Source organism: Marmota marmota, unplaced genomic scaffold, assembly GCF_001458135.2.
Source record: "Marmota marmota marmota unplaced genomic scaffold, marMar, whole genome shotgun sequence".
Classification (NCBI taxonomy): domain Eukaryota; kingdom Metazoa; phylum Chordata; class Mammalia; order Rodentia; family Sciuridae; genus Marmota; species Marmota marmota.
In genome coordinates, this window is record NW_025999842.1 from 26,799,934 (window position 1) to 26,825,970 (window position 26,037).

Consider the following 26,037-nt stretch of genomic DNA (forward strand, 5'->3'; position numbering starts at 1 on the left):
AAAAAAAAAAAAAAAAAAAAAAAAAAGAGGATGTGGGAAGAGACAGGTAAGAGGAGTGTATTTACAGCCCAAGAATGGGCATATCCCTGGCTGAGAACATTGTATGAAAGGAGGTTAGAGACAGATAGGGATTGGACCACATAGGTTGAACAGGCTTTAGTAACAGTTTTGCTCTTCATCCAAAGAGTAATACAAAGACACAACAGCATTTTATTAAACATAATCAGATATTTAAAAAAAAATCATCCTCTCCAAATCCTCTCTCCTCAGTGTAGAAAAACAACTTGGCTGGAGAAGAGAGGAGGAAACCAAGTGGGTGTGAGAATCCAGATAGAAGGCTTTTACAATACTCAATGAGAAACATGGGCCAACTTGGTGGACATCTTGAGATGTCTAACCCCGAAAATAACATTTGATTCAATTCAAATAGACATTGCGTGCTACACTGTCCTAGAATTTAGATTATATAGATATATCAGTAATTTTAAATAATTTTATTCTGAAAGCCTGTAAGCTGACTATTGAGGGGAAAACACTTCTTTCAAAATTCTACTCCAGATCTATAACAGATGAACATATCCTAATAACTAGGCAATTTCGTGGACATAAAGATTGAGTACTCAGGTGAAACTTCAGGCAAGCCAGCTCCGTTCCCTTCTCACATTATGCTTTCCATGGCTGACTGCGATGCTCGTGCCTCATCATATCTTTCCACACTATTAACCATTTTTCTTCCTTAACTCAATCCTGTAAGTATCTCAAGTCCTCAAATCACTTCTATGGCACTTTTTCAAATATCCTCTCAAATTTCATTTCAACACAAACGTACAAAGTATGAGGGGTACACAATGAAATATGAGCTGTAAGAAAACAGCTATAATAGTAAACTCATAATATATTTGAATATGTGCTTAATATTATAAAGAAAAGGTAACAAAGACAGTAGAGTAACAAACAGGTTATCAGTACACAGAGGAAAAAAGAAAATTCCGTATTGCTGGAGGTGGCCCTTATGGTAGAAACTGAAACATGGTCAAATTTCCTTGAGTAGAGAATATAAGATGGGATGGTGCTAGAGATACTGGAATGGAAAAAGGGTTATTTCAGGAGTAAGAAACAGGATAAGCAGTGACAAGGAGAAGAGAGAAAAGGTTCAAAAGCTGTGGAGCTATCCATTCAGGCAACACATGCAGGTGAATAAGCCCATGAAAAGATAGTCTAAAGAACAAAGGGACTTCTCTCTCCTTTTCCCTCCCACCTCTCCTCCCTGTTTAATGTTAATCTTCTTCTCATGCTCTTCCTCCCAGGGGAGGGGAGGGGATGGGGGATAGTAGAGGATAAGAAAGGCAGCAGAATACAACAGACACTAGTATAGCAATATGTAAAACAGTGGATGTGTAACCGATATGATCCTGCAATCTGTATACGGGGTAAAAATGGGAGTTCATAACCCACTTGAATCAAAGTGTGAAATATGATATGTCAAGAACTATGTAATGTTTTGAACAACCAACAATAAAAGTTAAAGAAAAAAGAACAAAGGGACTAGGCTTGGGTCTGCAGGCAATGTGGAGGCACAGGATGATTTGTCAGCAAGACAATGGTGTGATTAGAGCTAAACACTAAACCTGGTATTCTGGGCCTAATACCATTTACTCTGGCAGTAGAATGCAGAAGGTATACTGGCACCACCTCCTCCACAGAAAATCTTAACTAAGCTTCTCCAGAAATCTTCACCATAATTGATTTTAGGACTATCAGCAGAAGAGTCTCTACAAAAGAATTCAATGTAAGTAAACTTCCTATTTTCCTGTTGCTCTATTTTACTTGGCCACCGGCCTGGAAGAAATCAGCACTCCAGATGCTGAACGCCCCTTTACTAGTTTTTCACAAACATTTATCCAGTATAGTAGTTTGTAAAGGTGTGTTTGCAAATGCAAAATGTGATTTTAAAAAGACAGAGCCTTTAACAAGGGCTCTGGCCTTGAGCTGGGGCTTCACAGAGATGTCTACATTTTTAAGATAAGCTACCAATTGGGCTCCATGGTAACAGCTGGCAGGGGGAGGAAAGAAAGGGGAGAAGAAGCTCTCCCCTTCTCAGGTGTTGTCCTTGAAGGGTTAACTTGCCCAAAACAGTGAAAGAAAAAGCTGCTTTTATGTGAACTTCTGCAGACTAGGAACTTCTGCCCCCCACCTTACCCGCTGGGCATAAAGTTCTAAAACTACCTGAACTCGGAGTTCAGACAATTAATTGATTACAGTGAAAGCTTTACCCTCTGAACCTGGCTGCAGCCAAATAAAACTGTTTTCCTGCTATCTTTGGTGCCTTGCCTCATCTGTCCCCTACAACAGAGGGAAGGAGAGAAGATTAGTTAGGAGGAGCCTGGTTCAGTAGCCCAGGTGGGAGGTAATGAGGGCTTAAATTAGGTAGTGGCAAAAAGGGATGGAAAAGAAAAGCTGAAGGATGGCAGCAGCATGGAGATGGGACAGGCTGTTCTGGCCGACTGACTGGGGAAGGGAGGAACTGGCAAGGAATGGAGAAGCAAAGGAAAGGCAAGGGCTGAATTTAAGATTCAAACTTGTTTGTTGGAGGTGATGATGCTGCAGTTAGTAGAGAAAGAAGAGGAGCTAATGGGGAAATAATGAGTTCAGTTTTGGACATGGTAACTTTGAATGCAAGGACTTCCAGATGGAGATACCCAGCAGGCAGCTGGAAATGCTATGGATATAGATTTGGGAAGCATCTTCACAGAAGTGATGGCTAAACGGTAGGAATTGATGGATGAGTTTCTGAGGGGGAAGAGAAGAGAAAAGGGAAAACAGGGAATGGAGGGGGACAGCAGAGATAAAAAGGGAAAGAAAAGAAAGGAAGAGAAAAGAACCTTGGAGAATTCCTATGCTCAGGGGACTAAGGAAGGGTGAGTAACAACACAAAGGAATTCATTACTTCTATAAACAGACAAAAGGGTATACAAGACACAGATAAAGAAGCTTGTACACACCTGGGCAATGGATGCAGAGAATTCCAACAGTGCAGCATACAGAAACTGAAGGCAGTAGTTGACTCATTCATGGGCACTTATTATAAACCTCTAGTTTGGCACTTAACACACTCAGAAATAAAAGCGATAATAACACTGACATAGACAATAACTGTAACATACTATAATGCTAGGTATCTACTGTTCTCTCTCTCTCTTTCTCTCTCTCTCTCTCTCTCTCACACACACACACACACACACAAACAAACAAAACAAACAAACAAACAAACAAACAAACAAAAAAACCCCAGAAAGTAATTAGCAATCTCTCTTCACAAATGAGGAAAATTAGCAAGGATTAGAAAAGTTCAATAATTACTAGTCACACTGGTCAAGATTTAAACAGAATCTGGACTTGACAGTCCAGGCCTGTTTATGCTTCACAGCTTTGCTATTTAATTATTGTTCACAGGACTCCCTCACAAGGCTACAAGAACCTTGAGAACACTCAAGCATAGTCATCTGGGGGTACCCTGCACCTAAGCAGAGTAACTGACAGAAAAGATCTCAGGAAAGTGAAAGATGAGTGAATGAACAGCTTCAAGGAGTAGGGCAGTAGGCTCTCCATCTTATGCATCTCCCCCCAAACAGACCTGTTATTATGCCCAACTTTCTCATGGCTCCTTATTATCCATTTGCCAGATTCAATCATTTGGCTCTGCAGTTCTGAGTCCCTCTTCTTAAAATATAATGACTGCTTTAAAAGTCATAGCTACACAAGAGAAATACCCCCAGTGTATTCTTTAAAATACATGCTGAAAGATATTTTTTATTTTAATACTATATTAAAAAATTACTTTTAGTAAAAATCATATCTCATTAAAGGGCCTGTTCCTTAAGTTTTAGAGAGAACTCAATACATTGAAGTGTTCCTTGTGCCTTGTTTTTCACTTGGGAGAACTGAGTGAATCCACCACTGCAGCTGTGCTCCTGAGAGAATGTTGCCCTTTGAACAGAAGGCAAAGGTACTTCCAGATGAGGAGCACAGGTGATATGAAAGAACTGGGGCAAGGGAAGATGCTTTTGAGATTTATTTATTCAGAATTCTAACTTATACAAATGATCTAAATTACAACTTTTGATAAAGCTATAATCTAATATTAAATAAACAACTTACCATTTAATAAGGGATCATCATTCTGACACAGGCTCAAAGCCCCCTAATGTAAAACTAAATGAAAACAATCACCTGTGAGGAAGAACTCCCTACAGTGCTAAAACCCAGAGGTATAGAGTGTGTTTTACTATTTTATTACCCCACTTTTCATACGTCCAATCCTAATAAATCTATCCAGAAAAAGCATTAAAATGGATTTTAAATTCAAACACATGAGGTAGGTAGATTGATAAGATGCCTAATAATGCTTATGACTGTGACCTTTAGCTATTTTATTTATTTATTTATTTTTTTGGGTAAATTACATACACACCTATATTCCCAGCTACTCAGGAGGCTGAGGCAGGAGGATCACAAGTATGAGGTTACCCTTGGCAACTTAGCCAGACACTGTCTCCAATTAAAAATATAAAGGGCTTGAGATGTAGCTCAGTGGTAAAGGGCCCCTGGGTTCAATCCCCAGTACCACAATAAATAAATAAAATAAATTACATGCAGACAACTAAAGACATTGATGAAAATATGTACAATTTTTGCCAAAGAACCTGAGGTATACCCTGGTCTTTTCTACTTTTAGTTGTCTTAAAAATTCTAACTGCAACCTGCTAAAATTGATTTTGTAACCCACTGATGAGTTGTAACTACAGTTTTTTGAAAAACAGTGGTTTAAATCATAGAATATGATATATTAAAAGAGCTAGAAAATAATATAAAATTAAATTAAATTATCACCTTTTAAAAACAAACCTGTCCATACAATGGCACAATTTTTTTTTTTAACTAGTGCATTGTAGTGATATGAACAGCAGCATATAATAGTTGGGTTAATTTTGACAAAATCATATATGCGTAGAATCTGATTTACTCCATTTCAGTCCCTGGAGCCCCTAGGCCTTCCCCTGTTTTTCTACTCTACTAATCTTCCTTTCACCTGTTTATTTATTTATTTTTGTGGTGCTGGGGATTGAACCCAGGGCCTTGTGCATTCAAGGCAAGCACTCTACCAACTGAGCTATATATATCCCCACACCATTTATTTATTTTTATTTGGTGCTTTATAGGTATACATAAGGGTGGAATTCACATTATATATACTATATGTACATTTATATGTACACATAATATGTTTTTGTTAAATTCATTACACATTCCCCCCTTCCCATCCCTCCTCTCCCCCTCTCAATCCCCTTCTTCTACTCCACTGGTCTTCCCTACATCTTTATGATATCATATCCCCTCCCCTCTCTTCATTTTGTTCTAGCTTCCTCATAAGAAAGAAAACATTCAATCCTTGATTTTCTGAGTCTGGCTTATTTCACTTAGCATGATGTTCTCCACTTCCATCCATTCACCAGTAAATGCCACAGTTTCATTCTTCTTTATGGCTGAGTAAAACTCTATTGTGTATATATACCACATTTTCTTGGTCCATTCATCTATTGATGGGTATCTGGGTTGGGGCTCCATAATTTGGCTATTGTGAATTGTGCTGCCATAAAAACACAAATTTTGTGTTACAACAAAGCAATACTGCAAATTTATTGATCAGTGATAGAATGACTACCTAGCATGCAAGAAGAACTGGGTTCCATCTCCAGCACCACAAAAATAAAACAAAATAAAATAAAAATCAGGATATGACAAAACATTTAAAATGTTAAAGAAAAAATATAAATCTAGATACATAATAATATCTTGATTATGTTTGAAAATATGCACGCACATGCATAAACAAAGAAACCCAAGGTCAAAAACTAGAAATAAATACGGTGAAAGTTAACATTTTACATCTGGGTATCATTCTTAGATGCTCAATACACAGAAAGTTCATGCATTTTTCTATGTGTTTGAAATGTGTTCTTTAAAAATGAAAAGAAACACAATAGGGAAAAGTAAAATATTATCAAGGGGTACTGAGTGTTAGTGGATTTTTAGTTTCTGGATGATTTGTTTTCCGAACTGCATACAACTCACTGATCTCTTTTTCAGTCTGGAGAAAAAGCTTTGTATTTTTAAAAACAAAAATGTTTAAAGGTAGATAAGGTGTGTTTCTCATTGTAAGAAAAAAAATTAACCCATATTTAATGAACCCCAGAGCACTAGGTTGGGTATGTTTTTGGTTCCCATACTTCACTTTTAATTTTTCTAAGATTTAGTCAGAGGGCCAAAGTTTAAATGGTATTAAAGAAGTGGGCTCAGTAGCAGAGCACTTGCCTAGCATGTGTGAGGCACTGGGTTTGAACCTTAGCGCCACATAAAAATAAACAAATAAAGGCATTCTGTCCATCTCCAACTTTAAAAAAAAAATTAAGAATGATAAAAATTTTTAAAAATAGTGTTAAAGAAGTTATGTTTAAAACACACACATTTAGCAATTTGATGACGGTAATATTAGTTGTAAAAGAAAAAAGTAAACGCTTATGAAAATTGTTTTAAAGCACTATAGTTTGAGAGAGACTAAAAATGGTCTGTATGTCATAGATTTTTATATAAAATTAGCAGGAACACTGAAGGTTAATTTCCATTGACAAAATGACCCAAATTGCATTATTACTGCCATATCTATCCTGAGACTAAATTGTCCTAGACTTGAAACAACTTTTAAGGCCTGAGGTGACCAGCCTTTAGAATCTGGGAGCTGTAGCAGTCATTGACATGGCTCCAGGGCCACATGCACATCCCATTCGAATTAAATTCCTGAGGGACAGCATGACCAAGGAATTGCCTCACCAAAGTCCTCCCGAAGCTGCAATTAGGTTTGATAGGCATGTGGCAGAAGACGACAGGTGCCTGGAAAAAGGAAAAAAGAGAAAATAGAATGGGGGTAGGGTATAAGGTTTGTTGAGACAGGGAAATCAAGACAGGAGCTTTTCAGAGTGGTTACTAATCACTAGTAGTTTACTAAAATATGATTGAAATAAAAAATATTTAAAATGATATACTAATACTAATTGATCACATTTGCAGTTAGATGTGCCCAGCCACCTTGGAATTGAACATACCACCAGAAAATAACAACGGCAAAGATTTTCCCCACTGAAATGATAACTGAAGATTTTTTTAAAGTATTAATGGAAAGAAATGAGGCCATTTAAAAAATAATATATTTATTATATTGAAAACTCTTTAAATGATCATATATAGTGATTTTTATGCACAGACCCCTTTTTTTCACACTTTAAAAAAAATCAATTTAGGATTGAGGCAAAGGGGTAGAAAAATTGAGTGTTGGAATACAGGTATCATTACACTGTGCAGACATGCAAGCCTCACACTACCACTCAAGCAGTGACACTGACTTAAGAGCTAATGTGCTGTGAATTACACTTCCCACTACCACAGCCCGTTTGTGCAAAGAATAAATCAACCTGATGTGAATGAGTGTTTCCTAAGCACTGAGTGCTTTTCTGAATGCACAGTCTCAGTTTCAATAGACTCTGTCACTCAAAAGCAACAAAACAGCTCTCAGATTAATTTTGTATCATTTTCTATGGTTTTACTCACTCTTGTAAGTAGTTATGTTTTTATAAAAAGAATGCTTCAAAGTAAGTAATGAGTATTTAGCTCTTGAAGTATTGGTCCTCTTAGCTAATGAAGGGATTCAATTGTACAAAATCTAGAATATTTGTACTTGAACAAATTGAAAAAGACAAAAATGTAGAAGGTCATTCGATTTTCATTTACATAACACATTACTAAGAGACTAAAGCCAAATGCAAAAGACACAATAGCAGATGGAAGCCAGCAAAACTCAGCAAGTTGGGGGGAAAAATTATGTTATACTTTACAGAGAAACAGATAATACCTCAAGGGCATGTTAGGGGGAGGGGGGAACAGCAAAGCAAATACAACAGATTTTAGCAGGAAAAGTGTGTTTAAAACATTACTGAAAAAATAAGACATAAAACCATATTACTGCAACATTCGGAAGTGCAAAATTTTTAAGAAAATCTCATTTATTTTTCAAAGTCAACATAATTCAAGATACAGGAGGCCAAGACAAAGGGAACTACAAGGAACAGGAGTGACAGAACAGATAACTTATGTTCTTTTTCCATGTAAAGAGTTTCCAACAGAGAAAAGATCCCATGATTGGCTGCCTAAGTTCAAACCCATTAGCTCTCATAATCACAAATGTTGCCACCCAATTAACATTAAGACCTTATAGATGTCTAAAATAGCCACCAACAGAGGCAATGAAAGGGAAGGATTACTATAATAGGAGCATCTTTCAAATTATGTGTGTCAACAGAAAAACATAATCCAATTTTTTAAAGTTTCATTTACATGGCACTTAATGAACAGGATGGCACCTATTTAATGAGGATATACCAGGAATAAATTACATACAGGTTATCTTAGCAATGTAAGTCTCAAAAAACATTTGCTCTATTCTGGCAAGTTAAAGAGAGTCTGGGAAGCTCCCTGAGGTAGAATTTCTAATTCATCACAGTGTCCCCAGTTTTTATGTGTGCCCTCTCATCTGACTGAACAATAATTGTTTGAGGTAACTGTCATCCAGTTTTCTGGTAAGGATACTGAGGATCACAGGGATACTTTTTTTTTTCTCCCTATCAGTTACTATCATCAGATATACTACATATTTATAGAATATAATTTATTTTGATGATTTGTCTTGACTAGAATATGTTACTGCATGTCTACTTGACTACAGTTGAATTTCCAGTGCTTAAAATGGTGCCTGGCATACAATGATATTCAATACATTCTTGTTTAATGGATTAATAATATATTCCGCCTGAAAGTATAAAGCTGTATAGCATGGGGTTCAATTTAGATGTCTATCACTGGAGTTCATATTACCCCGAAGTGGAGATAAAGAATACGGCAGAATTAAAATTCAGAGAATAAACAGGAAATATGACTAAAAATTAGGGCTTTAAAAAGTGCCTTAGGCTCAGGATGCTGAGGCAGGAGGATCTCAAGTTTAAAGCCAGACTCAGCAACAGCAAGGTGCTAAGCAATTCAGTCAGTAAGTAAGTAAGACACAAAATAGGGCTGAGGATGTGGCTCAGTGGTAGAGTGCCCTGAGTTCAATCTCTGGTACCCCACGCCCCAAAAGTGCCTTATGGGCAAGATGCATGTAAAAAAATTAAGTTTATTTCTCCTGAACACCTTCTTGAAATGTCTTTTGATTCCAGGCCTGGTGTATTGAGAGCAAGACCAGCAGAGGGGTCTTCAGGCATGTTCAACAAGTGTCCCAGGCAGCACAGAGCCAGGGCACCAGGGCTCATTAAACACAAGGCCACGGGAAGTCTTGAATAGCCCCCATTCACACAGATGCTGAGAAAAGTCTGCAGTACAGTGAAAGTGCTGTCCAGGTTAAAAACCAAAACTAAAAAAATAAAAACAAAACCTCACAGACTATAAGAGTAGCCAGGGTCTAGCCCACAGCCAAGGAATGTTACACTGAACGAGGATCTGCACAGGCCCAGCTTGTTACCCATGGCGCTGTGCCCTTCTGGTGGTCTGTGACAGCTGATCCTCTAATATGGCCTACAAATTCACAACTTTAGGGAAGAAGATCATAATTTCTTTGTTCTTTTCCGAGTATCTTGGGTCCTTTTCTTAAAATTGGGCAGAATGTGAATTTCTTTACAGAAATAGTTGAGTGAAGGGCAACTCAGTTAACAGAAATAATTTAAACAGTTTTTATTCCCAGAAATATATTAAAATGAGACACAAAAAAATCTGTATTTGAAACCTAATTACTTATGAGGTTTGACTTTTTGTTCCCATCCTAATAGCTAGATTTTGTCCTAATTAATATTAAAATAGTCTTTAAAAGGCAAAAAAAGAGTAAAGGACAGCATTATAGCTACAACGTCTAGAAAATGAAAATACTGTTGTCATCATCAAGCTTTGCCTCATTAGGATGCTTTTCTGAGTTATCCTTCCTGAAAAGTTGCTGGGTATGAGCTGAAAATGATACCCTTTATTTCACTAGAAATGAGAAAAAAGTAATAGAAGGTAACTCACATAATCTACCCCACCCCACAAACAAGGCAATGGAACTTGAGAACATCTACCTGCATATCCTTTTGACTGATTTTTTGATGTAAGGTAATTATGCAATGGGGTGGAGGAAGGTAGGAAATAAGCTAATATTTTTACAGTGAGTACCATGGACTACATAGTTCACATACACACCACACACGCACTATATCACCTCCAGTTTATAGGTGAGAGTTAATGCTCAGAGATATTAGTTTCTTGTCAAAGGTCAAAAGTAAGTGGGAAGCCAGGCAGTGGGAGTGCATGCTTGTAATCCCAGCTGCTGGGAAGGCTGAGGCAGGAGGATGGCTTGAATCCAGGAGTTTGACGTCAGCCTGGCAACATTAGTGAGATCTTGTCTCAAAAAAAATTTTTTTTTGAAGAAAATTTTTTAATTAGGAAAAAAAAGTGGGAGAGAAAGAATTCGAAATCAGAATGATCTGTGTAAAAAGCTGCTACCTTAATTACTAGTTATTTGTTAAAGTTCTTTGGTTCCCAGAGACAAGTAATGATAAGGCATGGATATGACTCCAGAGTGTAAAGGGAGACAGAATTTAGTAGTGAACCAATCAAACTAGGTTTTGTTTATAGGTATAGTCTTTAACAATCACTGGAATATCAAGCAAAAATAAAACAGGTATTATGGATAATTTTTAAGCTCTATAACTACCCAATTTTTTAAAAATCCAGTATTTACATTTCCTTATTTCTTTCTTTACATTTATTTCACTGTGTTGACCTGTAGCACAACAGATCATATTTCTTTCTTTTTTGTTTTTGAGAAAAAGGAAAAAAAGTTTTATTGCCTTGTTAGGAAAGGAGAAACACAGGGGACTCCTTCCCAGAGGCTGTAATTCTGCCCATCAGAAGGAACAGGAGGTTTTTAAAGAGGAGATTCGAAGGCGACATTCCATGTGTTCTCTGTTGGAATTGTCATCCACTTGTTAATTTGAGATATAGTAATTTCTGAGATGTTCTGGTACCATCCCCAAAGTCGGGATTACTTCATTCCTATGGTGGGTGTGTACTCAGGGACAGATAAATCTGCCTAAAATAGGGAAAAAAGGTAATCCTGTTTTCCCTGAGATTGGGGGGAGAGAAATTAGAGAGGAGCAGGGAGAGAGAAAGAGAAAGAAACATGTCCATTTAAAAAATAAGTTTCAGTGGCAGAGCAGCAAGGGCTATATTCAAAGCATAAAGTAGACCACTGTTGCACTTCCCAACTGTCAATTTCTGCGTTCCATTGCTATGAAAAAAATGGGTGATTACATCTCCAAACTGCTTCCTGCTAAAAAAAGGTCGAAGTTAGGGGAAGTAACAAAAAGTCCTTGTTCTCTATCAAGTGGGGTGTGGACAGTTAAGGGTATTCAGCATCAGAGCAGTCCAGAGGTCCACAGTAGCAGATGGCAGGTGACTGGACAAGGCATACAAAAGGCAGAGATTATGCTAAGACAACAATAAACAAGACAGCAGAGCAGTTACTTTTTTTTCGTAAACAATTAGTACAAAAGCAATTAGTATTTCAGCCTGTCTCTGAAAACCATGAAGATAGTAACTCATAATTATGTAGGTAAAAAACAGAGTTTATCAATGTAGGAGGTTAGTAAGATTTGTAGGTCTATGAGATCAGCTCAAATTAACTCAGGTCAAACTTGCAACTTTGTGATCATTATTATTAGGCACTCCCACACAAGAATCCTTCCTTTATATCCTCCAGCTTTACTTACTTTTGGAACAGATCAGATTTCTATACTGAAACATTTCTACCAATCCAAAGGTCATTTTATCACAACAAATAACTAGTAAATAGTCCAAGATCCTAAATACTGCTCATTGATACATTAGGAACTCAATCATGACCACTGTGTTCTAGAAATGTAAAAGTGATAAACCCAAATAATATAATACCTGATACTCATTGCAGGCACTACTAAGAACTTTAAAAGTTTGTTTTTTAATTTACTTAAACCCTACACAAGCTTACAAGGTACTTTTATCTTATAGGTATTTTTATCTTAATTTATAGGTGGGGAAACTAAGACCCAAAAAGGCAATAAGTAAGTGGTAGCAACATGATTCTAACCCCAGCATTAGTAAACAACAGCCTACAGTTTTTCCCCCAGTCTCCCTTATAAAAAGTAATCTCAAACTAACAGAAAAATTGCAAGTACATAACAAAGAACTTTTCTCAAAGCATTTAAAAAGCAGTTGCTGATTGGTAGCTCATAACCCTGGAATACTACAGGGTATAAATCCTATAAAAAAGAACATTCTCTTAATAACCATAATACAACCATCAAAAATTAGGAAACTAACTGGAATACCACTACTGTTTAAATCACAGACCTCTTGACATGTTTCACCAGTCCCAATAGTATCTTTTATGGTATGAAGGATCCGTTCAGAATTATACACTGCATTTTGTTGCCATGACTCTCTGGGTCCCTTTAATCAAGAACAGTTTCTTAGTCATCCTTTTAGTTTTGTGGCCTGGACAATTCTGAAGATTACAAGCCACCTATCTTGTAGTAGTTTTCTCATTGAGGGTTTGTCTGACATTTATTTGGGATTGGATTCAGGTTATGTATCTTTGGCAGGAAGATCACAGAAATGATGTTGTATTCTTCCCATCTCAATTTCAGTTTGTTCCATAACAGCACAATTTCAATCTGACCATTTGAGTAAGGTAAAATCACCTTCAAATATTTTACACTTAAATCAATGCCTAGTGAATGCTTCTAACTGTTCCATATTATTCAAGAGCTGAAAAGTGCTGTATAATATAAGAAATAAACATAGTCCTCACTGCATACTCTGGTTCCCATTCAATCTGATTTTAAAATATGATATTTTCACTGTGCTAACTATTGCCTACATAAAAATTATAGTAGTTAAAATTTCAGTGTGATCATTTTGCACAATTACTTATCTGAAGAGTCTAACATTCTCATACATCTAAAAAAAAAAAAGCAATTATTCTCTCTCTGAATTTTTCCAAAATGTTCCTTTAATTAACAATAGTGAGATCTAATAATTTCCTACCAAACAGCATAACTGGAGCCATGTATTGCCATACATTTCTAAAATAACCTGTCAGAGAAAAATAATTTATTTTATGAGAGTTTAGGGAAGTGGACTGATAGGTTAAGACTTTTGAGAAAGAAATTTCATGAATCAGAAATTTGGTGAACTTCACCAATTCAGAGACCTATTGAGTTCCATTTTACAATATCACAATTTAAAATGTTGCTAAAAACATATTTTGTATTAAAAGCAAACTTTCATAATAAAATGCAGCAAAACACTTCTTTTTCAAAAAGATCAGAAAATAAGCCTTATTATTAAGTTGTTATAAGTTTATCTAAATTTTTTTTTAACTTTGTAAGGATTGACCATCTTCTAATTTTCCAGTACTGCAGAAAAGATTCACAAAAAGTATTCTTACCTAGGTAGGTAGTAAAAAAAAATAATAACCTCAGTTTGGCATTTATAGAAGAATACATGCAAATAACATGGATTTACTCCCATTTTTAATATACTGAACTCAGTAGAGGATTCTAAAATTCTACTAAAAATTCTCTTTTTTGGATACGTAATTTTAGTACAACTTATGCTAATTACCATCTCATTTGTTTTATTATGCTGCAAAACAGTTTTCAAAATCCTGGATGTAAGAGGGCTATCAGAATACATGGGTTTTGCTTATTATGCTCACCAATAACTGAACAAAATTGGAAACTATTAGAAATGATGGTGGTAGGGGCAACAGATGTTAACACCAAATGGTCGTGTACAAACTAGGTCTAACAGAAAAAAAATTAATCTGGCTGGTTGACGGAGAGCAGTGGTTTTCAACTTGGGGTGATTACCCCCCACACACTTGTGCCAGGGGACTTTGGTAATGTCTAGAGATATTTGACTATCACAACTTGAGGGGTTAGTACTGATGTCTAGAGGATAGGGGCCAGGGTTGCTGGTTCTGATTATCCTACGACATACCTAGTAGTCCCCTACCACAAAGTGCTAGGGTTGAGAAATCCTGATTTAGAAAATGTGTGTACTTATAAGATTTACCCTGTAGGATTATTATGATGCCTAAAGATAAACATATAGCATATAAAATATTGCTGTGTGTTCAACATGCACTAGTTATTACTATTATCAGAATTACTATTGTTATATATACAGTCAATGATTTTTGACTTTACTAAATGCTAGAATAGATGCAATCCTCTTTTATCTGCCACTAGTGCAAAAACATGAATAATTTTGAAGACATTGAACAATAAAGAATTTTTTTAAGGAAATGGCAAAAGGCTATTTTAGTCTACATAGACATCATCTTTGTATAAACAAAATTGTACACAATCATTCTGGATTAGAAAAAATTAATTGTATGTAGATTAGTAAGAACAACAGAAAAGCATGTATTTTACTTCTTTCTTCCCTAGAATAGTGATTGATTCCCAGCAATATCAATTGATTTTAGTGTTTACAACAAGGTATATTTAATAGCCACACTTTTAAAAGTCTGAACCATTCTGTTTAAAGCTAAGTACTCCCCTGCTATAATTTTTCTCATATTAGCTAATATGACAGAAATAACAAAACATGGTTAGCCACTGTAATTACATTACAGCGCCTTTCCTCCTCAAATACCGTATGATTACATTTGTTACTCTTCAGACTCCTTTTTATTATTATACCAATAAAAAGTTTTTTTCTGAAAAAGCAAAGTATTTGCCTATAAAAAGATTATTGGCACCACTCAATAGGATAGCATTAACATTTTCTCCCCAGTTTCTGAAAATACCAAAGATTCTCAAATTAAGAGCCCTTCAATTTAATTCATGAAATCCTGATGCAAAATATCAGCTTAGACATAAATGAATTTTACTGAAAAAGACTTTTAGAAAAAAAAATCACTGTACATTTTAAAATGTATTTTTCTATTCTTTTTCTCAGAAAAAGCTTATGACTTTAAAAGACTGGAGAATTTAAGCAAACACTAAGTGGTTTTAGAAATGTAGTTTCCATGGCAACCAACATGGTCTTCTTTATATAGCATTATAAACAGATGGTAAAGAGTGGTCATGTTTGTTTCTTTGCCAGTATATCAATAAAACTGCTGTAATACTGTATTGAATATACTTAAACTATTTAATAAAATGTAATATACTAATCACAAGATGTAGTAATTCAAATGAATATAATTAACTAGTATCTGGTGTTTTTATTCCTCTCTTTTAATAAACACATGAATATCTTGAACAGTGAAGTCACTATATTCCAGAGTCAACAGTCTTCCTTGGCACAACGTTGTATGGTTGTACAAATGTTTTCTCGGCACTTGCCATGCAGGGCATACAACCACAAATATGAATCTGATGAGGAACAAATAATGGACTGAGATAATAAAATTGGAATCATGTCCAAAATTGTATTCTTTTGCCATTTTTTCTTACAGAAAATGAGAAATTAAGAAACATGAAGAGTCTCCTTACAATAAATGATAGACTGTAAAAGCAAATTGTAAACTGTTTAAAAATCAGATTCCATTCCATGTATATAGTAGTGGCTTTTAAAAATACAGGTGTTCTGAATTCCACTGTGGTAAGTTGCTAGATACTACTTATTAGAAAACCAAAGCAGCCAAAAAACTACAAATGTGATTAATCTTGTAGTAAAAGTTTGAACAGGCAATTTCTGCATGTATTATCAACCCATTATAAGCAGTGACCCCGTATTAATAAGGAAATCAGTTCCAAGGGACTAGCCATGAATCTAAGGCTCCACCAGGGCACCAGGAAACCTTATTAAGCTCAGTTGAGAGGCCTTGATGTATTTTCCAAGCAAGGTTGAAGAATGCTTACCTCTGAAAAATTCAGTACAATATTGACTATTTTTAATTATATAAATGGCCATTTTTAATACAATTACAATATTTGGTAAATAGTACTTTTAATATTTTGGGTTTTTTTTAAAGTTGTAGTTGGACACAATGCCTTTATTTTATTTTTATGTGGTGCTGAGGATCGAGCCCAGCACCCCGCACATGCTAGATGGGCACTCTACCACTGAGTCACAACCCCAGCCCCTGGTAAATTGTACTTTGAAATTCTCCCTCCTTTAAAGTTCTACTCGGGTATATATCTTTAAATTTGCTGATTTGTACCATTTATACATTCTTCCTATACTTCTTATGCAAAATTAAGTTCATTGGAAGTGAGGTATTTCACGGTTCAGGACAATCCATGTTGGCAATTCAGAAAAGAAGTACGTATATTTATAAAAGTAAATTTAGATGATGGGACGTATATTATGGCTCAACTAAAAAAAATTTTTTTTTTAATTAAAAGATTTCATTTAGATACTGTTCTAGGTTTACATTTGACTCAAAAAAGGGAAAATGTTTTCTAAATTATCCTAGATAAACTACTATGCCATAATGTAAATTTGGAAATTATTAAAGCCTAGAAAGCCTAGGAAAGCATCTCCTTTTTCATGTGGGGCTACAGCATCTCCCATCCTCGAGCTCATCCACCCAACAAACATGCCTACCTCCAGTGAGTGATCACTGCCTCAGTGGCTGCAAACTAGAAGCCCTTTTCACAGGGTCTTCCGTTTGCCTCCTTCTGTGGAACTCTCAGTATGGAACACTATTTAGAAACTAATTGCTCTTGTTTAGCTTAACTTCTTCTAAGAGGTGCCCATCTAAGAGTGGTTCTCAGCAAAACAGAACCCCTCAAGAGCAATAAATATAACAATACATTCCCAACTTATGCCAATTTAGCCAGAATCTCTGGTGGTAGGGCCCAAGCATGTGTATTTTAAACATACCCTTCAGGAGCTGGGGATGTAGCTCAGTGGTAGGTCCCTGCCTAGAATGCATGAGGCCCTGGGTTCAATCCCCAGCACAGGCAGAGGAAAGATTCCTCAGATAATTCTAAGATGCTGCCATGGTTTAAAAACAAAACAAAACAAAAAACAAAACACCCGAGACTGTGGCCCATGTTTCTCTTTCCCCTAATGAGCAAGGGATTGCAAATCACCGCTCCAACTCTACAGGACACAGCATTCAATGTTTCATTAGAGAGGGGCATAAGACTGAAGAAACAGACATTGTTATGCTGAATTATTCGGTATGATAAAAAAAAATTATAAAAGGGTTCAACAAAATATAGTTCAGAGATGTGAAAGAACTTTCCCCCTGAACTATTCCAAATGGTAATGTTCCTGTTAGCAATATTGCCACCGCCAAGAAGAGTTGTGAATAGTAATTTATTTTCATTCCTTTCAGGATGCACTCATAGTATGTCAGCTGGTTATGATGTATTCTGCACACTAAACAAAATAAATGCTGCTGGGTTTTCCAGACACTTAAAAGATATTCTGAAGTACTGACTGAAATGATCAGCAGTATAATTCTCACTTATTATTTCACAGATATCATAGTCTTATATCATACTATGATATCATAATCACAGATTTCATACCACCCTAATGCATTTAGGAACAAACAACCTATTAAAAGAATGACCTTTAAACTATCATCAACAGTAATGAAATGAAAATTCAGGTTTGGGAGAAGGGAATACTCCAAAGATAAAAAGGACACCTACATTCTTCTATAGCACTCCTTCTAAACATGTTTTAAAAACCTATTAATATGCTGTCCCCTAAAATGAATAGACATCAATGACATAGATCACAAACATTATTTCAAGCTATATGTTCATAACAAAATTCTACATAAAGAAAAATAACTATTATCTGGTAGATTGTGATAATAGTTCTTTATCTATATGGCTTTCTTCTTTCAATTTACTTACAAAAAGACCACTGACTTATTTGCTTGATATGAAATAGTAAATAGGAAAAAAAATAATTATAAACTCTCCAAATTGCCAGTGATGGAAAATACAAAGAGGTACAATTAAGTAATCTCAGAGGATAAAACATGACCATACAATGACCTTGGAATTGATTTCTACATTTGTTTGTTTTCTTACATATCCACAGACTACTAAAATTTCCATAAGTCATTTATTCTTTCCTTGAGAAACTTTATTTGGCTATTTGTGTATCTAGTGCTATTAACTCACAATAATTTTACATCAAATCCCATAATAAAACATGATTGAGGTTGAATTCTAAAAAAAAAAAAAAAAAAAATCAAAACACACAAAACAGGAAAAATACCACCCTAATGCATTTAGGAACAAACAACCTATTAAAGAGACTAAGTGTGTCTGGCAGAATTCTAGAGATGACAGAAAACAAGAGGAAACAACATTTCTTAATGTCATTTAAATATGCACACAGGAGACAGGGAGATGTGCTAGGACAAAGAATCAACAGGAACTCTTCTCTTCCTGCACATTATAATTGGGATTCATTAACAATAAAGGAACAGGTGTCTTGGGACTCATTTATATAGGCTATTAACTATTATGAGCTGCTGGTATCCAAATTTATTTTAATACTAGGCAACAGATTAAAAATAAATACAAATTTAAAGTCCATCTATTAGCATGTGAAAACAATGCCTAGCTTTGTAATTTAATATAAAAGTATTTTTCTATGGTCCTGATCATAGGACACTGAAGTCTATATACAACATTCCCTAAGTCCCAAAATGAAGACCTTCATATTAAACTCCATTTGAATGCAAAAATAAATGAACAGGCTTCTGTCTTGATAAAATTAAACAAGCTTTATTTACTAAGAACTAAATTCTTATTCAAATTTAAACAATGATATAAACAAGTATCCATCTTTTAAAAAAGCAGGGGAGGGTATCAGATGCACATCAACTTCCTGCCCTAAATCCGGTTCATTTCACCACATATTATACTACTTATTTTGAAAAGCATGAGTGGCAGTAGTTAACTTCTAATTTTTTACTGTCTCATCTGTGAACAATGACTAAGAAGCTAAATGAGCAATTTGAGGAATCTTTACATCTTACTAAAAGCTATTTCGAATGTTAAAATCGGAAGTGCAGCAGGGGCAATCTAGCCCTGGTTTTTTTTTTTGTTGTTGTTGTTTTTGTAGTGCTGGGGTTTGAACCCAGAACCTCATACATGCTAGACGATTATTGTACCACTGAGCCACATCCTCAGCCTCTAATACATACATACACACATTTTTTTTTAAACAAAATAACAAGGTATGAAGGGAAGGGAGAGGAGATGGGAATAGGAAAGACAGTAGAATGAATCTGACATAACTTTCCTATGTTCATATATGAATACATGACCAATGTAATTCCATATTATATACAACCACAAGAATGGGAAGTTATACTCCATGTATGTATATATATAATATGTCAAAAATACATTCAGTCACAAATAACTAAAAAGAACAAATACAAATATTTTTTTTAAAAAAAACAAGGTATCATGAAGCTAAGTAATTTGGCTATGGTAAACAGCAACATTTTGATCACAAAAACTGTCAAAATACTACTATACTATAAAATCAGTACAATAGGCTCAAAAGCAAGATGGCAGTTCTCTTGAGACTGAATGTCCTCTGTGGTGCTCAGGGAGGCCAAGTTCTATTCCATCAAACTCCAATGGTCAAAATGCTCATGTCTTGCCATTTCTCCAGGACCAACCTATCCCAGGATGGTGTAGAACACACAGCACATTCACCTGTTACCAAGCTGCCATTCTGATTCCAAGACTGCATCTCTCCATTGGACTAGCAAAAGGTTTGTCTGTGTTCAGCTTTGGGGCCTACTTCAGGGGCATTTCAATCATTGCTCTGCAATGTACTATTTCCTGGCTATAGTCCTCACTCTCCCTAGTCACTGGGGCCTTGGATAAGTTGTTACTATGTTCATGGGGATGCATTGCAGAAAGCTGCCAAAGCAGGCCTTTTGGTACTCTCAGCTTTAACCTTTGCTGGTCTTTGTTATTTCAGCTATCCTGATGTGAGCATCTGCAAAGCTGTCACCATGCTGTGGAAACTCTGACCTTTTTGACTCAATCCTTTAAGAACTCATTATATGCCTCCTTGCCTCTGCTCTGTCATGCCATTCATTTCACAGTAGGAAAGAAGTAACAGGTAAGTCCATCAGTGGAAAAATCTTCTAATCACATGGTTATTTTGCAATTTCATTATGGAAAAGGTGTGAGACGAAGTGTATCCAAGAAATTATGAGACCAAGTTCTGTATTCTGATGAGTTACTGGTTGTTCCCTAGCTCATAAGATTCATAGTATATTTAAACTTCAATTCCGGCACGGTGACGCATGATTATGATCCCAGTGGTTGGGGAGGCTGAGACAGGAGGATCACAAGTTCAAAGCCAGCCTCAGCAACAACGAGAGAGGCCCTGAACAACTCAGTGAGACCCTGTCTCTAAATAAAATACAAAATAGGACTGGGATCCCAAAAAAAACCAAATGCAGAATGTTTTCTCTGATATGTAGACGCTGATCCATAATGGGGATGGGGGAGGACATGGTACGAATGGAGGAACTTTAGAATAGGGCAAAGGGGAGGTAGGGGAAGGGAGGGGGCAAAGGGATAGGAAAGACAGTGGGATAAGATGGACATCATTACCCTAAATATATGTTTGAAGACACAAATGGGGTGACTCTACCTTCTGTAGAGTCACTAGAGACATAAAAACTTATGCTCTGTGTCTACTATGAGAAATGCATTTTGCTGTCATGTATAACAAATTAAAATAAATAAATTTTAAAAATAGGGCTGGGGATGTGGTTCAGTGGTTGAGTGCCCGAGTTCAATCCCCGGTATCACCCCCCCCCCCAAAAAAATGAAAAAAACTTCATATATCAGCTTTTGCCTTTTAATTTGTCAATCTTTTAAAGAAAATTCAATTTAAGTAGTATCCATATATGATCATACTTCTGTATTTGTCTTGGGAATAATAAACAAAGGGAATGACTGTTATGAGTAAAGACTTTGCAGAAAATTAGTATTTAATTTTTGGAAACTTCCCTGTCTGTTCAGTTGATATCAGATACTAATGGTTACATATCATAGAGAAATTTTAAAATTAGGAGATGTTGAAATCTCAGATTACAGATTTCTAAATCCTAGGAAGGGAAGCTTGGAGAGCTTCTGAATTTAGAGAAGTTCCAGTAAGGGAAGATCTTTCTTGTAGATGTTTCAGAATATTCAAATTCCAAACAGACTTAATCCTCAAATGTGTTTTACTTGTCCCTAAAATAATCTATCTGCAAATATAAAACTATAAATAATAAATTATTTTCCCATGGTGGGAATTGCTAATGAGGAGATATTTTAAAAAGTCAATATAATAGTATCTATCATCCAAGAATAATGTGAAAATTCAGTGGATAAATTGTTGTTGATGCTATTTCAGATGTGGATTTACCCATGTTTAGTTGTTCTATTTTTAATTTGGCTTATTTACTTACATGATATTCAGACAATGATATTTTTTTCTTCCTAATTCAGAAGTATTAAATGATTATGTTCTTTGTGCCACACTAAAGAGATTAAAGATGGTACAACATGATTTATTTCTATAGGTATCTAGGAAAAGTCACTGTAGAAATAAAAACGATCAAAAAATTGAAATTGATGGGGCTGGGGTTGTGGCTCAATGGTAGCGAACTTGTCTGGCATGTGTGAGGAACTGGGTTTGATCCTCAGCACCACATAAAAATAAATAAATAAAGTAAAGGCATTGTGTCCATCTACAATTTTAAAAATATTTTTTTTAAATTGAAATTATTGAGATTCATGACTCTTTTTGGGGAGAGGGGTAATTATTTTTATTTTTTTAATTTTTAAAATTTGTTCTAATTAGTTATATATGACAGTAAAATGCAATTTGACACATCGTACACAAATGGAGCACAACTTCTCATTCCTCTAGCTGTACATGGTGCAGAGTCACACCAGTAGTGTAATCATACATGTATATAGGGTAATAATGTCTGTCTCATTCTACCATCCTTCCCATCCCCACAGTCCCTACCCTCACTCCTCACTGCACAATCCAAAGTTCCTTCATTCTTGCCTATCCTTCCACCCCCAAATATGGATCAGCATAAGCTTATTAGAGAAAACTTTTGATTTTTTATTTTTGGGGATTGGCTTACTTTACTTAGCATGATATTCTCTAGTTCCATCCATTTACCACCAAATGTCATCATTTCATTCTTCTTTAAGGCTGAGTAATATTCCACTGTGTATATGTACCACATTTTCTTTATCCATTCATCTGTTGAAGGGCATCTAGGTTGGTTCCATAGTTTAGCTATTGTGAATTGAGCTGCTATAAACATTGATGTGGCTGTGTCACTATAGTATGCTGATTTTATCAAGTCCTTTGGATATAAACCAAGGAGTGGGATAGCTGGGTCAATTGGTGGTTTCATTCCAAGTTTTCTGAGGACTCTCCATACCGTTTTCCATAACAGTTGCACCAAATTGCAGTCCCACCAGCTATATATAAGTGTACCTTTTCCTCTACATTCTTGTCAAAACTTATAATTGCTTGTATTCATGATAATTGCCATCTGACTAAAGTGAGATGAAATCTTAGGGCAGTTTTGATTTGCATTTCTCTAATTGCTAGAGATGATGAACATTTTTTTCAGATGTTTTTTGATCGATTGTATTTCTTCTTCTGTGAAATGTCTGTTCAGTTCCTTGTCCATTTGTTGATTGAGTGATTTGGTTTTTTTGGTGTTAAGTTTTTTGAGTTCTTTGCATATCCTGGAGATAAGTGCTCTATGTGATGTATAGAAATGCATCTGATTTATGGGTGTTAATTTTATATCCTGCTACTTGCTGAATTCATATATTAGTTCTAGAAGTCTTCTGGTGGAATTTTTTTGGATCTTCTAAATATAGAATCATGTCATCGAAAAATAATGATAGTTTTTCTTTTTCCTATTCATATCCCTTTAATTTCTTTCATCTGTCTGACCACTCTGGCTAGAGTTTCAAGGACTATGTTGAATAAAAGTGGTGAAAGAGGACATCCCTGTCTTTTTCTAGTTTTTAGAGGGAATGCTTTCAATTTTTCTCCATTTAGAATAATGTTGGCCTTGGGATTAGCATAGATAGCTTTTACAATGTTGAGGTATGTTCCTACTATGCCTAGTTTTTCTAGTGTTTTAAACATGAAGGGGTAAGAATCATGATGCTTAAAACTACAGTAGTATTTTTAATGGTACCAGTCTGTTATGAGGGGTTATATACTGTAGGCTATTTAATAAGATCCCTAACCTCTAGACACCAGTAGCATCCTCTAGTTCTAACAACCAAAAATGTCTACAGACTTTGCCAATATCCCTAGGAAGGCATAATCACCTTGGTTAGAAATCACTAGATAAGGCAGACCACTATAATTTAAGTTGATTTTCAGATTAATGATACATATTAAATATTGTCCAGAGGCAAAGCAAATTGGGAGTTTTAGTGTTCTTTTAAATAGCTTCAGATATAAGACTATGAACATTAGAATAAATGAGTAGAGAAATAACATCACATATTCAATGTCATGATGTAGCTCTGGTTTTGATTTTATAGTTTTTTGTCACTAACTGCTAAAAATTCCAAAGAAATATGAAATGAGGAAAATGAGTTCATATTCCTAATGAGAAATAAGTATCTTTTTAATATTAAGACTTGTCAAATTAGAAACTGCTCCTCTTTCCCCCAAAGAACCCTTAGTACTACTTCTTCAAATCTTTCAAAATATAACTTGCCATTCTCTTATGCACAAATTTCACAGAACTACAATTCCAGCTGGTGTCTAGGAATAAGACCTTTAATTAGTTCATGTTTAACCTATTCAAAGGCCTAAGACTAAGTATTAAAACAATACAGTTTTGTTTTTATCCTCTGTATATGAATTTTATGAGCAAAAAAAAAAACCCTGTTATAAAACCATTCTTAAATTTCATACTTTCCAAAGGTCTCAATAATACTGAAGATTTATTATACTGGAGAGTGCTAAAATGTTAGCTCTAGGGCCAAATAACTGAGGTGGCAAGTGAACACTGGATCTACATAATATATAAAGGGGAAAAACTGGCTTTCTCTGTCTCAGGCATCTTTTTCACCTGTGAAAGCACAAAACTCTGAACAACTATTCATTACTGGCAATGCCTCATTGAAATGTGGGGCACTGTGCATGTGGAAAGTACTCTAGAAGAAGACATCAAGAAAGAAAGATGGACAGGAAATGTTTGGGACTCAGTGACTAAACGTGAGTTGGCTTAGCTTAGGATCTAATTTAAAAAGAATCAGGCCCACTAGAGGGATCATTTGTGAGATAGGCCTGCCATCAGTGCCCTCTATGCTTCCAAGAGGAACCTATGGGCTCTACACTGAAAACAAACAAAACAGAACAGTGGATGAATCTGAGAATCATAACCACCAAGAGGATCAGGCTAATTTTGATTCTAACTTCACTTAAAAAATTACCAATTGGTCTCAAGTTTTCATACTCAACAAACTTTTGTTTCTTCAACATTATATAAAAGAAGAGAACGGTCAGTCTGTTTTTACAAAAGGATGCCTACAGTCTGAAAAGTTCTGTTAATACTGTTTTGTTTTGACTAGTATAGTGATATCTCCAACATTAGAAATTTGGACATAACTTACTATATCTAAATTTACATCCTGGGCAGTATTTCCTTTAACAGGAACAGAATTTTACACTACATGAAAATTTAATTTCCAGTGTTAGAGGTATAGAGATATCTGATTCATATTGAGGACAACTTATTTTTAGTTGGGAAAACTGCCATGCCAGACTATTTTACATTTAATGCTATACTTTACATATATTATAATATTCATGATGTATGATAAATATCCAAATCCTATTTGGAAAACTTTCACTGTGAAAAATTAAAATTTTAACAAACTGGTGCTTCACATTTTAAACCATGTTCTCATTTTTAGAAAGTAAACATACCAATCTGACAAATGATATCAAACCTGTTACTAATAAACTCAAAATCTTTTTACATTCCTTGAATAATTCTAAATATTGAAGGTAAACACAATGTAAATGACAATAAAAATTTCAAATATGTAAAAAACAAATTAGGGGCTGGGGTTGTGGCTCAGTGGTAGAGCACTTGCCTAGCATGTGTGAGGCACTGGGTTCAATTCTCAGCACAGCATTTAAATAAAGTAAAGGTTCTTCAACAACTTCAAAAAAATTGCAAAGAAAACAAATTAGTATCCTGCATTCTAAGCACTTATTGTGGGTATTTCACACAGGTCTGTATTTTAGTAAAGGAATAATCTAATTATTATTGAATTATTACTAATTTAATAAAGAATTCTTTAAATGTAACAGGCGATGTGCTGCTCCAAGCTATAGAAAAAAACAGTAGTGAAATAATTGATGTTCTCTGGTCCATTTCATTTTTTAAAATATTTATTTTTTAGTTGTAGTTGGACACAGGACCTTTATTTTATTTATTTATTTTTATGTGGTGTTGAGGATTGAAGCCAGGGCCTCGCACATGCTAGGCGAGTGTTCTACCGCTGAGCCACAACCCCAGTCCCCATTTCATTTTTAATTTGTGTTTCAAGAAAACCTTTAGGGTTGACATTTTCTATTTGACTTTATAAATGTCTTTTCTCTAAACTATTATTTCACTTAAGTACCAAATCATCTATATTTCTACACAATGGAAATCCTCCCCAAAGACTAATCAATCAAAAATTTAATTATAAAAATATGGTCATATGATAATAATATAAAACATAGCATCACACATGTAACACAACCCAAATCACTGGTGCCTTAAAACATATGTATAGAGGATTCCAACTATTATTATGATGAAATGAGCTGGTTGACAACACCCCCCCCCCCCCC

General features: G+C 35.3%; 1 protein-coding gene and 1 pseudogene across 4 annotated transcripts in view; one reads left to right on the forward strand and one right to left on the reverse strand.

The window, feature by feature from the left end:
- The window catches only part of Pdss2 (decaprenyl diphosphate synthase subunit 2), a 274,672-nt gene that overhangs the window by 166,592 nt on the left and 82,043 nt on the right, over positions 1-26,037 (reverse strand). For 3 of the 4 annotated variants that reach the window (XM_048783835.1, XM_048783729.1, XM_048783661.1), the window contains exon 2: positions 6,889-6,948. The exons of the other annotated variant lie outside the window; for it this stretch is intronic. In XM_048783835.1, coding sequence (XP_048639792.1) covers positions 6,889-6,948 — 60 coding nt within the window. The remainder of the gene's footprint in view (positions 1-6,888; positions 6,949-26,037) is intronic. 4 annotated transcript variants of the gene reach the window in all.
- Positions 19,504-20,567, forward strand: LOC107154235 (annotated as a pseudogene).